Here is a 15,334-nt window from a genome sequence, read left to right as displayed (position 1 = left end):
TTTGAAAAATTGTGGAACATATATTTAAATAATAGTACACAGAAGCTATAGGCTATAAAACCAGAAAGGCAGCAGGTAATCACTTCTGAGTCAAAAGAGAGTCCCAGAAATAAAGGGCCTCTAAATTAGGATTCCAACAAATCCCTTGATTCCTGAAACGTTAGAAAAATCACAAGGAAGTAACCAGAACAGTCCAAAACAGTTAGAGTGGAATATCTTGCCAACAGTTTCCTATTTTATTTAAGTGCAGTTACTTTCCAGAGATAATTTTCATCTCCAACATTTATTTATTTATTTTTCCTTTAAGCCCCAATACTACATTTAGGGAAAACCATATACTTCATAACATTCATTCATTGTCATGAACACCTACTATGCTCCAGTCACTAAAGATAATGAATGCATCGAATAAAATAAAGTTCCTGTCCTTGTGGAGATTATATTGCAGTGAAAGGAATTAAACAAAAAATTAGTCAGGTAGTATGCAGAAAATTAAAGGGTAAGAGAATGGAAAGTTACGGAAGGAGAGCAGCAGGAACAGGTAAGATTTCTCTTAAAAAGGTGGTATTTCCGCAGAAACCTAAAGCCAAGGGAAGAAGTCAGTCCTAGAAACACATAAAAGAATATTCCAAATAGAGGAACAACAAATGCCAAGCCCTGAGAGAGGAAGGTGCTTAATGCATTCCAAAAATAGTAAGGTCCATGTGAATCAGAAGAGTAGGAAGAAATGAGATCACCTGACAGAGAACCAGATTATATAAGAACTTATAACGCCAGCAAAGCATCAATTCTATACAGGTCCCGTGACTCAATGGGCTGTGTTCACTAGCACTTAGTAATATGCCCTGGCAATTTATTTTTAATCTTATATACAGTTTAATACAACCACCAATCCTCACAAAATAATTTTAAACATTATGTCAGGGTTAGCAGCATCTTGTACCATGATATTTCAATATGTGCTGGGACTACGGGTGCCCACCACCATGCCTGGCTAATTTTTTGTGTTTTTAGTAGAGACGGGGTTTCACCGTGTTAGCCAGGATGGTCTCCATCTCCTGACCAGCCCAGGCTGGAGTGCAGGGGCGCCATCTCGGCTCACTGCAACCTCCACCTGCCGGGTTCAAGTGATTCCCCTGCCTCAGCCTCTGGAATAGCTGGGACTACAGGTGCATGCCACCACACTCCGGCTTTTTAATTTTTAGTAGAGAGAGGGTTTCACCATGTTGGCCAGGCTGGTCTCGAACTCCTAACCTCAAGTGATCTGCCCATCTTGGCCTCCCAAAGTGCTGGGATTACAGACATGAGCCACAGCACCCAATATGTAGGGGTTTTTTTTTATTTTTGTGTGTGTTTTGTTTTGAGATGGAGTCTCTGTCATCAGGTTGGAGTGCAGTGGCACGATCTCGGCTCATGGCAACTTCCGCCTCCCTGGTTCAAGCAATTCTCCTGCCTCAGCCTCCCGAGTAGCTGGGACTACGGGTGTGCACCACCACGCCCAACCAATTTTTTTTGTGTTTTTCGTAGAGATGGTGTTTCACCATGTTGGCCATAATGGTCTCGATCTCCTGACCTCGTGATCTGCCCACCTCAGCCTCCCAAAGTGCTGGGACTAAAGGCGTGAGCCACAGCACCCAGCCACCAGTATGTATTTTTTTAACCCTTGGTCTCCTCCCACTCTCTCGTCTTGTAGTCCCCAGTGTCTACTACTCCCATCTTTATGTCCATTTGTACCCAATATTTAGCTTCCACTTATAAGTGAGAACATGCGGTATTTGGTTTTGTTTCTGCATCAGTTTGCCTAGGATAATGTCTTGCCTATGTTTTAACAGTTTTGTTTTCTTGGTATTGAGTTGAGCTCCTTATATATTTTGAATATCAAACCCTTATAGAATGGATGCAAATATTTTCTTCCAATATGTAGGTTGTCTCTGCACACTGTTAATTGTTTCCTTTGCTTTTTAGTTTGATGTACTCACATTTGTCTACTTTTGCTTTTGTTGTCTGTGACTTTGCATGCAAATCCAAAAAAATCAGTGCCAAGACCGTTGTCATGTGGTTTTTCCCATTTTCTTCCAGCAGTTTTAGAGTTTCTAGTCTTCAAGTCTTTATTCCATTTTTAGTTGATTTTTGTATATGGTATAAGGACCTAATTTCATTCTTCTACATATGGAAATACAATTTTCCCAATATCATTTAGTGAAGAGACTGTCCTTTCCCTTTGTGTAGTCTTGGCACCTTTGTCAAAAATCAGTTAACTAGCTATATAACAGGTTCATTTTTTTTTTTTAATTATACTTTAAGTTCTAGGGTACATGTGCACAACATGCAGGTTATATATGTATACATGTGCCATGTTGGTGTGCTGCACCTGTTAAGTCATCATTTACATTGGGTATATCTCCTAATGCTATTCCCTCCCCCCTCCCCCCACCCCATGACAGGTATAACGGGTTCATTTCTAAGTTCTCTATTCTGTTTCACTGGCTGATGTCTATTTCCAATACCATGCCGTTTTAATTACTATAGCTTGGTAGTATAGTTTGAAATCAGCTAGTGTGGTAGCTTTATTCTTTCTGCTCATAATTGCCTTGGCTATTCAGGGATTTATGTGGTTTCATATGAATTTTAGCATTTTTTTCTATGAAAAATAACATTGAAATTTCGATAGGGATTGCACTGAATCTGCAAATTGCTTTGAGTAGTATGGCCATTTAAACAATATTAATTCTTCCAATCCATGAACACAGAATAGCTTTCCATTTAATTGTATCTTCAATTTCTTTCAACAATGTATGTTTTTCAGTATATAGGTCTTTTAATTCCTTGGTTAAATTTGATTTTTTTTGTAGCTATTGTAAATGGGATTGTTCTCTTGATTTCTTTTTTGCACAGTTCATGGTTAACAGTGCATAGAAACACTACTAATTTCTGTGTGTTGCTTTGCATCCTACAACTATACTGTATTCATTTAATCTAACAGTTTTTTGGTGGAGTCTGTAGGGTTATATATATACACACACATATATATACACACACATATACACATATATACATATATCATATATACACACACATATATACACTGTATTCATTTAATAGTTTGAACAGTTTTTTGGTGGCGTCTGTAGGGTTTTCTACGTATAAGATCATGTTGTCAGTAAACAGTGACAATCTTATTTCTTCCTTTCCCAAAAGAACACATGTAACTTTTTTCGCTTCGCCAAAATGAAAGTTACCTAAAACTTTAAACAAAAATCTTTTTTGGACCATCTGGTACTATCAGTAAAAGAAAACATCTTTCTCTGTAAATTACTTGTTAAACTGTTTTTTGTTCTTTTTGTTAAGCACAGTGGCTCACACCTATAATCCCAACTCTTTGGGAAGCCAAGGCTTGAGCCCAGGAGTTTGAGACCAGCCTGGACAACACAGTGAGACCCTGTTTCTACACCAAAAATTTTAAAAAATTAGCTGCATATTGGCGTGTGCCTGTAGTTGCAGCTACTCAGAAGGCAAAAGAGGGAGAATCACTTGAGCCAGGAAGTTGAGGCGGCAGCGAGCTGTGATTGCACCACTGCATTCCAGCCTGGGTGACACACTGAGACTCTATTTCATAAAATAAAATAAAATAAATTAAAATTTTAAAAAGCCCTAACTGTTCTTTACTGAATAAGAAAATTTGGGGCTGGGTGCGGTGGCTCACTCCTGTAATACCAGCACTTTGGGAGGCTGAGGCGGGTGGATCATGAAGTCAGTAGATCAAGACCATCCTGGCTAACACGGTGAAACTCCGTCTCTACTAAAAATACAAAAAATTAGCTGGGCGTGGTGGTGCCCGCCTGTAGTCCCAACTACTCAGGAGGCTGAGGCAAGAGAATCACTTGAACCCTGGAGGCGGCGGTTGCAGTGAGCCAAGATCATGCCACTGTACTCCAGCTTGGGCAAGAGAGCAAGACTCCGTCTCAAATAAAAAAAGAAAATTAGGATCTTAAGAGGAAAGGAAGCAATAATGGCATAGCATGATAGAGTTAAAGAAGCTAGCTAATGTTACATTTTAAAACCTGAAAAAATACTAAGACGAGTGTTTTGAAGTATAAAAATAATTAATTAAGGTGCTGAATTATATTTTTTAAAAGGGACAGAGTCCTGCAGTTAGGTGATGTTTCTATAAAAGGCTCCATCATAAAAGAACTGTAAAATTATAAAACTTTAATAGAGAGTACAAAATAAATTTTAGGACACTAATAAACTGTTTTATTATAAATTATCCCCAATAACTTTATAAATACTCCTAATTTTCATTTTGTTTAAAGTAATAACTTTATACCATATAAAATATGCAAAGTACAAATTTCAATAATTTTCTGAGTCCCAAATGCTTGACTTATGACAAAATTGTAAAGCATTTCTAAGAAAAGTATAAAACCATCACTGTCACCTATTACAAAAGTCCAGTATCTTAAAATGTTGCTCAATAATGTGCAAAGAAGCGTATCTAGAAGTAACATGTAACTGAAAAGAAACTACTTGTGTTTTTGCCATTTTACATTTTTATTGTCACAAGTATTTTCTTTTCCAAACAGAACTTTACATCCTCTATAACAGCACTGTCTAACAGAAATTTCTGTAATAATAGAAATGTTCTATATTTGCCCTGTCCAATATGGTAGCCACTAGCTACATGTGGCTAATGAATACTTAAAATGTGGCTAGTGTCACTGAGCAACTGAATTTTAAATTTGAATTTGAATCAAACAGTGCTGGTGGCTAGCCATCACCCTACTGAATAGCACAGCTTTTTGATGTTGCCTCTTGAGTCAGCCATTCTGCACAGCCACTGCTTGCATATACCTAAATTCTTCTTCATGTGTTCTCTTCAAACCTCTGCTGTAAGACTGAGCAGTGCAGTGGTGACATCATCTTAATTGTTAATTTTGTAGAAGACTTCATATTCCTGAAGTTGATGGACAAATCCGGCATTAAGGTTAATACATCTTCCTTTAACATAACCAATGTACCTCTGTTGAGGATCCCAACGTTTCATGGAAAGTGACTTTTCATCCAGTTTGTAAGCTCCCATCAATAAATTTAGTCCCAGGGTTAAAAAGTATTGTATCTGAATTATTTGTAATATCCAAAAATAAACATCTAAATAAATTTGTTGAAAGTCTGATAATAAAGTTTGGCCCAATATTTTGTATTACTCATGTTATATGGCTTATTCTGCAGTACAGGTGGCTCGACTTTCATACTAGGAGAATAGAACTAAAAACAGGCAAAATTTCCTGCATCACTTGTTTCATAGATTAGATTCTTAGCTTCTTCTTTGAACTACAGGAGGAAGGCAAACTCCAGCTTCATGTTCTCCACTGACCCGACTAGTGGCCTGGAGGGCTGTTTGGAAGGGTAAAATTGCCCAAGCAACTCCCAGTCCTCAGGCTGGCAGAGGAGGCAAAAGGAAGAAAGGCTGAGCAGTCCACAGAGCTGGTGGGTGAATGGCAAACTTACAACGAACACAGAATTAAAGGATCCTGGTGAGACTGAGCAACAGAAACATGGGGCAGGGGAGGGTTAGGAGCCCTGTACTCAGCTGTCATGCTGCTGCTGTCTCCTCCACAAAGTCTCTCTGTACTCTTTAGGCTGTCTAGATTCCAGCATAATCACAAACCCCACAACTCCAGTAATTATTTATGCATAAAATAATTTAAATATAATATAAAATTCAATAGCATAAAAGGTATAATGAAAAATAAATCTTGGGCTCATTTTAGGAGCACATATACTAAGACTGGAACAATATAGAGATTAGCATGGTCCCTGTATAAGGATCACATGAAAATTTGTGTAATGAAAAAAAAAATGTTTATTTTCTAAAAAATCTCCTTTTTATCATTGTTGTCCAGCTTTACCACCAAAGGCAAATGTTGCCAGTTTCTTGTCTATCCCTTACCCTGCTAAATGACTTAGTAGTTCTGCCACCCTCCACTTGAATGTTGGTTTTTTCTGTTTTTTTTTTTTTTTTTTGAGACAGTGTCTTGCTCTGTCACCCTGGCTGCAGTGCAGTGGCACAATCACAGCTCACCACAGCCTTGAAATTCTGGGCTCAAATGATCTTCCTCCTTCAGCCTCCTGAGCAGGTGGAACTACAGGCACCTGCCACCATGCCCAGCTAATTTTTTTTTGTAGAGACAGGATCTCACTATGTTGCCTAGGCTGGTCTCAAACTCCTGGCCTCAAGCAGTCCTCCTGCCTTGGCTTCCCAAAGTGCTGGGATTGCAAGCATAAGCCACCATGCCCAGCCAAACGTTTTAGATTCAATACAAACTTTAAACTGAAAATATGAACAGCATTTTTACTAACCATATCACAAATAATCAAGTTTTGCCACCTAAGAGATCACTGATTACCAAATTATGTAATTATTTAGCATGTAATGCTGTATTCTTGACTCCATACTCAGTAAGCTTCACTGGGCAGGAACCATATTGCTGTGTTGTACAACAGAAAGCATACTTGACCAAACCTCCTCAGAAGTTCTCGGTTCTAGGCCTGCCATTTACTAGTCATGTAACCTATGACTCTTATTTTCCAAATCTGTAAAACATGACTATTACCTCATCTCTACCTATTTTGCTGAGTTAAAAGGATTAAAAACAATAATACACATGGAAAATACACTGGAAGCTCTAATACTACTTAAATGTAAGGTAATTATTATTCATTTGTATCTCCAAGCAACCATAGCAATTAGACGTACATTAAATATGTAATCTAACAGACATGTGCACACATTCTGTCATGCAAATTATATGCTATATTATATTCATGAAATTGACTTTTCTTTCAGATTTACTGAATGAATATAGCAACCCAAGTGTCAACAGAACATCTTTCTTTTCAGGAGTCTGTAACTTCAAAAAAGGTATTACTCATAATAAAAGGATATAAATTGTTTAACTAGCTTCTTGATTTTTCTCTTATATTGAAGAAAAATTGTTCCTAGTAAGAAGAACAGGTATTTCATCAAATTAAAACAAAAAATTTTTTTTTGAGATGGGTCTCACTCTGATGCCCAGGCTGGAGTGCAGTGACACAATCACAGATCACTGCAGCCTCAACCTCCTGGGCTCAAGCAATCCTCCCACCTCCGCCTCCCCAGTAGCTAGGAGTACAGGTATGAGCCACCAAGCCCGTCTAATTTTTATATTTTTTGTAGAGACAGGATTTCTCCATTTTGCCCAGGCTGGTCTCGAACTCCTGGGCTAAAGTGATCCATCTGCCTTGGCCTCCCACAGTGCTGGGATCATAGGCATGAGCCACCTCACCTGGACTGAAATCAAACTTTATCAAAAACTGCTGAGGAAGACTAACAGTTTTTCCACAGGAGACAAGGGTTTAGGAAGGGTCTAGCAAAGATCGAAGAGAGAGAGAGTTTGATGTATGAGAAACCATTCAGGTGACACTAAAGATTAAGTAAAGTCAGTTGTACAGCAGGAATAGAAAATATAAAAGTAAGACAAATAATGAAGTCCTGATAAAACATCTCTTTAATCTCTTTAGAATAGACGATAGTACTCAAAAAGAGTAATTCAGACAGAAAAAGCACAGGAAGGATAAAATAGAATAGTTCTTAAACATCTAATTATTAATAGGGAGCAAATGGCTCAATGTAGGGAAAGATCCTAACTTTTAGTAGCTTTTGTCACAAGTTTTCCTTACCTCTTCTGCTGTACTAACATGTCGCCTCTGAGTTTTCTTGGGGCTCAAAAGGCTTCGACGACATGAACCACTCCAAGACGGACTTGGAACAGGTTTAATAGGGAAAGATTTTTCATATGCAGATACATGGCAGTGATGGTTTGACTTTCCCGCAAAAATGTTTGATAATCCACTAAAAAAAAAAAAAGAGTTTGTAAGAAAGATAAGGACAGACAATAAGTAAAATAAATCTAATCTAGTGATTATTTTCACTTTCAAAATATAAAACCAACCAAACAAAACAGGTAAAACAATAGATGGTACCATTTGAGGGAAAGATACAATAAATGAATAAATGATATATAAGGATGCTGCATCAGGTTCTGCCACTTAAAAGATCTTACATTGTCAAAACACAAAATTATCAAATACTTAAAACTGTATTTTTAGATCCACAATCTAGAATTTCTTTTGGTCAGGAACAATATAGCTTTGTGGTATGACAAAGCATAACAGATTAGATGTCTTCAAAAGACCGGGGTTCCAGGTATGCTAAAAAAGCAAATACATTTTCTATTATTCCCTGTACCCCCGATACTCAGCCTATTGGAGGAAATTAAGATTAAATATGTAAAAATGCATAAAGCCTGAAGCCTCTCAACTAAACTTTTAAACTGAATTTTAAAATTTCCTTAAAGCCCAACAGAGGGCTCCCATCCTTCATTAAAAACAACTATTAGGCTGCGTCATTAAATTCTCCTTCTGGCCTATTTACTTCCTCTGAAGAATTTTTTGTCTCTTTATACCATCTAAGGGGAAAAACTGGCAAATTGGCATGAAAAATATTGTGAACTAAAAAACCCCGTCTCACATCCAAGGCTTCCTAATTTTGATTGAGGTTTTTTTTTTTTTTGAGATGGATTCTTGCTCTGTCACACAAACTGGAGGGCAGTGGCATGATCTCGGCTCATGGCAACCTCCACCTCTTGGGTTCAAGTGATTCTCCTGCCTCAGTCTCCCGAGTAGCTGGGATTACAGGCACCCACTGCCACAACCAGCTGATTTTTATATTTTTGCAGAGACAGGGTTTCACCATGTTGGCTAGGCTGATCTTTAACTCCTGACCTCTGGTGATCTGCCCGCCTCAACCTCCTAAAGTGCTGGGATTACACGTGTGAGCCACAGCACCCAGCCAATTCTGAGTTTTTCTATGTGCTCTTTCTCATCTATCATTACCTGGAAAGTTTGAGGTACTTATTCTTAGCATAATATATTTTCTTTTTTCTTCAAGACTCAGACTAGAGAAACACAGCTGAATATTCTAAATTCAACGAAATCAACTCTTTAAAATCATTATATGTGGTCTGAATCCAAATCAGACAAGATCTAAAGAAAATCAAAAAGTGCATAATTCTCTTTAAGTCTTCTTGGGTTTGTACGTGTGTTAAGAATGCGGAAATGAGAGTGGCTTCTGGTGCTCTGGGGTGAGCTCTGCCCGGCTGCGAGGATGACAGGAAGAGGGAAGCTCATCGCAGTGATGGGAGACGAGGACATGGTGACTGGTTTCCTGCTGGGCGGCATACGGGAGCTTAACAAGAACTGCCACCCCAATTTCCTGGTGATGGAGAAGGATACAACCATCCATGAGATCGAAGACACTTTCCAGCAATTTCTAAACCGGGATGACATCGGCATCATCCTCATCAACCAGTACATCGCAGAAATGGTGCGGCAGGCCCTGGACGCCCACCAGCACTCCATCCCCACTGTCCTGGAGATCCCCTCCAAGAAGCACCCATATGATGCCACCAAGGACTCCATCCTGCGCAGGGCCAGGGGCATGTTCACTGCTGAAGATCTGCGCTAGGGTCTTCGTGTGAGGACTCCTCACAGCTCTCAGCCCTTCCCTCGTTTCCAGGCCTCTCCCCAGGCTTGCCATCAGCCTTCTTTACATTTTGAGCCTCTAATTTCCAAGTCTCTGCCCCTTCCCACTCCATTAAGAGGCTAGGTGAGGCACTTCTAGGTTGCTGGCGCTCTGCTGTTAAAATCAAGGCTGGTTAAGGAACAGGAAGCCTGACCACCTCTCTCCACTACCTCTTCCCTGTGCTGTTACACAGTGTCATTGATGTTAAATTAAAGTCATATTCTTGCTTCTCTCAAAAAAAAAAAAAAAAAGAATGGGGAAACGAGCAAGGACTTAAAATTTTAGGAACAGGCTTGTTTTCTTAGGATGAGTGGATGCAGCTAGGAAAGATGGCAAGGGCAGTGTAATTGTTTGGTAAAGACATGATGGATTCTCCATAATGTCTTTTGTATTTGTGTTTCCCAGAGTATGTGTGCGCCTATGCATGTTTTTTAACATAAAAGATTACTCTTCTAAACAAACAGTACAAGGGCATCCTGCAATGCCAGAAAGCAAGGGTGTTACCCAAAATCAATAAGCTAAGGTCAAACAGACAGAGAAGCAAGCTTAAGGGGCTTCCACTAGCCAAATTTCTGAGAATGTGAGCATTAAAACTATAACAATTATAGTGGATTGCAAAACACTGAATCCATAATGACACTAAAAAAGGAACAGACAAATTCATTTGAAACATATGAAGTGTCTATTTTACAAAAACCTTGCTTTGAAAACTGGTAATGAAAAAGTAAAATCTAATCATTTATCCTGCCTTTCCCATAGGAAACACATTTCAGGGACTCTAATAGCTCCAGCAAAGGAAAAATGCAATCAGAATGCCAATTAAGAAGTGTAGAAGTGATAAAATTAGAAAAATATTATTTCATTAACTGTAATAAAACTATTATCAGGTAAGTATTATCAAATGATATTAATTATTAGGTGATGGCTGATGTGAAATTCATTATTCGTATAATGCCAAAGTAACATTATTTAGATTACATTCAAGTCACAAGGGAAAAACCTAACTGTACAATTAACTACCAGATTGTCAGTTCCTCAATCCAGAGGTCAGTCTAGCATCATGAATAATAGGAGAACCAAAACAAGATACTGTTTGTTTTTCAAATGTGATAAACGCAGCATCACCTTTTAGTCACATCAAAAACCTAGCTTATAAAAAATACAGGTGATTTTTTGACAAAATAATGATACCATGTGGAAGCAACCTGTCAAATCCAAAAAGTAGAACATGATACAGAAAAGTCATGTCATTTAAAAAAAGGAGGCTGAGGCAGGGCATGGTGGCTCATGCCTATAATCCCAGGAAGGGAGGTCAAGGAAGGCAGATGACAAGGTCAGGAGTTCGAGACTAGCCTTGCTAATATGGTGAAACGCTGTCTCTACTAAAAATACAAAAATTGGCTGGACATGGTGGTGGGCACCTGTAGTCCCAGCTACTCAGGAGGCTGAGGCAGGAGAATCGCTTGAATCCAGGAGGTGGAGGTTGCAGTGAGCCGAGATCACACCACTGCAGAGCGAGACTCCGTCTCAAAAAAAAAAAAGGAGGCTGTTCTAGTTATAAGAGACAAAGCCAATAACTTCCAGATGTGAAACCAAACTAATTGGGTCAACTGAGAAAATTTAAATATGACTTAAGGTATAAAATAAAATTGACAAAAGAATACGTACACTATGAACTCATTTTGGAAAAAAATAAAGTATGTAGAAGGATATGTACTGAGATATTACAGAGTTGATCTCAGGCTGGTGGCAATATGATGTTTTTATTTTTTATTTTTCTTAACTATATTTTCTAAATTTTTCCAAAGTATTTGTACTATTTCTGTAATAACATTTTTTAAAAAAATAACAGTATGGCTTTATTGCATTAAAAAAGCCACCTGCAAAATGATGCATAGAGAAAATCTTTAATGAAGACAAAATAATATCATACATTTAATAGTATATATAACATATATATCATACTATATATGAGTAAGAAAGAGTAAGAAAGAAACAGGTACAGGAAAAGGTTTGGAAGGAAACACACCAAGGAGAAGGGATTGGGATTGTGGGTAGCAGTCAAGGGATCTTCAGTTTTGTTGGTAACATATTGATTTCTACAATGTGAGTGTATGAGTGAATTACTGTATAATTTTTTAAAAGTTAAGTGAGGAACATGATCCCAGGGAGTACTGACACATGTTCCTGGAGTCCATGTGTATAATAAAATAAAAGCCATCTTGTTGGCTTCTATCAACACCACAAAGCTCAAACTTGACTAAACAGTACATTAAATGATCCCACATTCCTAAAATACACCACGGCAGAATTTAAGTAGTCATAAACACTATTTTTAAAAAGAGATATTTACTAATATAATAAATACTATAATAAATAATAATATAATAAAATACCTGAGGGAAAAAGTTTCTAAGCCAGATTTCATCTGCCTTTAATAATCCATGTAAGTTATGTTAGGTAGAGCTTATAAGGTTGGACTAACTAGGATAAAGTTCTCTATGACTATCTTTTTTGTTTTTTGAGATGAGGTCAGTCTGACGCCTAGGCTGCAGCTATAGTGGCATGATCTCCGCTCATTGCAACCTCTGCCTCCCAGGTTCAAGCAATTCTCCTGCCTCAGCCTCCCAAGTAGCTGGGACTACAGGCACACACCACCATGCATGGCTAATTTTTTTGTATTTTTAGTGGAGACGGGGTTTCACCATGTTGGCCAGGCTAGTCTGGAACTCCTGACCTCAGGTGATCCACCTGCTTCGGCCTCCCAAAGTGCTAAGATTACAGGCATGAATCACCGTGTCTGGCCTGTGACTCTTTATTTTCTAATATATAGAAGTAGCTTGATCTACTTGACTAATGTCATGAGGTAGAGAACTGCTTTAGTTTAAGTCAGGTCTCTGCTCACATGACAGCTGTAAAATGTGTTTCTTTGCTGCTCAAATTGCAGAGATTGACTGATTTTCACTTTAAGATTTGCAAGAGCCATACTGCTCTTGAAGGGTCCCAATATTCTCATATCCACCAAGATTTACTTAAAATTATCTCTTCCAGTAAAATTTAGCTATCATCAAAATTCAGCACTAAGTAAATGAGAAGTTGAAAATGTAAAATGGATTTGTTCACATTCTTAAGGTTTAAAGTCCAAAAATGGTGTTATTCTTTTAAAATCCCAATGTAATAACTATCTACCTTTTAGTCACTTTCTCTTATATCTGAGGAAGGGCTTGAGAACTAAGATGACAAAACACCAACCTTGAGGTCTTTCGGGTTTCGAGGTAAAGACTTCGGCTATTTCTTGATTTTTGTAAAGATGAGCTTGATGATGGAGTAGAATTTCTCCATTGGCCATTTGCACTCTGGCCAAAGGTTCTTAAGTCGCCTGAGCCAAGAAAACTGTCTGAGGAAGGATTATCTAAAAAAATAAAAGTTTGAATAAATTAAACAAATTCTACAGGTGGTTCTCCTTATGACTGCAACCATGACCAACTATTGTATTCCAAAGTAATGTGGCATATCACCATGTCTCTCATGGAAGAAAGATCCCAGTCTCAACTGCCAGTAAAGTCTGCAGTAGGGGAACTTCTATAAACTATAATTGATTCAGCCATACTAACCTGAAAATTGATGAAGGAGCTGAATCCTGCTACAGCCATGTGCCTTATCTGCATCAATGTGACTCCGTGGTGTCCACCAAAAGTCAACATTTTACCCCAACTATATCTTGCAAGCACTCCCAGGCCTGGGCCTGAAAGAAGGTAGGCCAGACCAGTAAGAAAGCAGGTGGGGGGCCAATGAGAATTGTAATTCAAATGAACAACAGTTATTGCTTACTAAGCAGCTAGTGTCACTTTCTTCTTTTTAGTTACCATGTTCAAGACTCAGGTACTGTCTCAAAGAGCAGAGATAATCTAATTGCTGCTTATTCTGGTTGGCTTATGGCAAGGAATGACCCATCATATATATCTGGTTCTGGTATAATAATCTTCAGTCATTTAATGCCATAATCAAACATATTATTACTCCAATGTTTGCTACTACAATCAGATTAATTGAGAATTACTTACTACTTGAATTTTCTAACTTATGGATTACAATCTGGGATATCAAAAACCTCCTGAAGTTTCAGCTAGGAGTGGTAGAATAATTTCTATACCCTTCTCTCCCTATCTGCAGAATTGGACAATTTAAAACAGCTCCCTCAAAATAACTTCAGACATTAAGTTACGGAACTCTAAGGAGCTCCAGTGAAAACATAAGAATAATAATTCTCTACTTCTGAAATTATTTTCTAGTGCTGACATTATTTTGAAGATATTCTTTTAAAGCATATTACTATAGAACTTTTCACAATATTGTAAATGTATGCTATCAAAAATATTTAATGTATCTTTTGATACTCTATCCAAATAGGCAGTCTTCAAAAATACAATTTTGTGTTTATGTAAGCTAATCAAGATGTCAGGATGTAGGGCAAATAAGATAGGAAAAAAGAAGCAGTCAGGGGTGGTATTAGTACTAATTAATTCAATAGTTGGTGACCTTAGTCTGATAATTAAAATAAGCTAATTTACTTTCAAAATGAATTGTAACTTTGTTCCTTTGTAATCAGTATCTATGTTTAGCATCTGTTACTATAACTTTGAGGACAGAAACATGAGGCTAATGAAAATGAGTCTTAGTAAAAAACTAGAAAATTACTATACTTAAGTTTAAAGTCATAACAGTAGAAATATTTGTCTCTCACACGTTTTGGCTAGAATTTGATTAGGGCATGATCTAAATAGAGATATCTGTCTGAGGAATTGATCTGTCAAAAATACAAATTACCCTAACAGGTGTGAAATTTGAGATCAAGGATAAGTCAGAGTAGCATTCTCAATGGCATGTGACAGAGACGGCAGCTTCAAAATGCAAGGAGAAAAGCAGAAGATCAGGCAGCAGTCTGCTTAAACAGAAAAAGGTGGTTCCAACTAGACTTAATGAAATCAATCGCTGAATGGTGTTCTGTTGCTGATGGGATCAAGCAAAGCTAGAGACAGACTAAGAGGAAACTACAGATACTGTTTTGTTTGTTTTTGAGCAGGGTCTCACCCTGTTGCCCAGGCTGGACTGTAGTGGCACAATCATAGCTCACTGCAGCCTCAAACTCCTAAGCTCAAGCAATCTTCCTGCCTCAGTCTCCCAAGTAGCTGGGATTACAGGTGCATACCATCATACATGCCTAATTTTTCTATTTTTTTGGAAAGGCAGGGTTTCACTGTGTTGTCCAGGCTGGAATTGAACTCCTGGCCTTACGTGATATTCCCACCTGGGCCTCCCAAAGACAAAGTACTGAAATAACACAGGTGAGCCACTGTGCCTGGCCACATATAGTGAGAGTTTAACATGATAGTCTGTCATCACTGATTTCTGTAAGAAATCAGAGTTACAAACACCACAAAAAAGATTACCTTTTATGTGTACATACATACACACAAAACTAGGAGAAAATACACCAAAAATTCAATTGTGATTATGTTCTAATGATAGAGTGATGAGTATTTTTCTTTTTTTGAGACGGAGTCTCGCTCTTCGCCCAGGCTGGAGTGCAGTGGCCAGATCTCAGCTCACTGCAAGCTCTGCCTCCCGGGTTTAAGCCATTCTCCTGCCTCAGCCTCCCGAGTAGCTGGGACTACAGGCGCCCGCCACCTCGCCCGGCTAGTTTTGTATTTT

General features: G+C 38.2%; 1 protein-coding gene and 1 pseudogene across 3 annotated transcripts in view; one reads left to right on the top strand and one right to left on the bottom strand.

The window, feature by feature from the left end:
- The window catches only part of SENP1 (SUMO1/sentrin specific peptidase 1), a 66,476-nt gene that overhangs the window by 30,916 nt on the left and 20,226 nt on the right, over positions 1-15,334 (bottom strand). For all 3 annotated transcript variants that reach the window (XM_011936257.1, XM_011936256.1, XM_011936258.1), the window contains exons 5-6: positions 12,875-13,034; positions 7,720-7,891 (exon numbers count right to left, since the gene is read on the bottom strand). In XM_011936257.1, the coding sequence (XP_011791647.1) occupies positions 7,720-7,891; positions 12,875-13,034 (332 nt within the window). The remainder of the gene's footprint in view (positions 1-7,719; positions 7,892-12,874; positions 13,035-15,334) is intronic.
- On the top strand, positions 9,166-9,789 carry LOC105507664 (annotated as a pseudogene).

The sequence above is a fragment of the Colobus angolensis genome, unplaced genomic scaffold (genome assembly GCF_000951035.1).
Source record: "Colobus angolensis palliatus isolate OR3802 unplaced genomic scaffold, Cang.pa_1.0 Scaffold151, whole genome shotgun sequence".
Taxonomy (NCBI): Eukaryota; Metazoa; Chordata; class Mammalia; order Primates; family Cercopithecidae; genus Colobus; species Colobus angolensis.
Note: the sequence above shows the minus strand (reverse complement) of the source record. Positions and strands in the feature narration are given on the sequence as shown.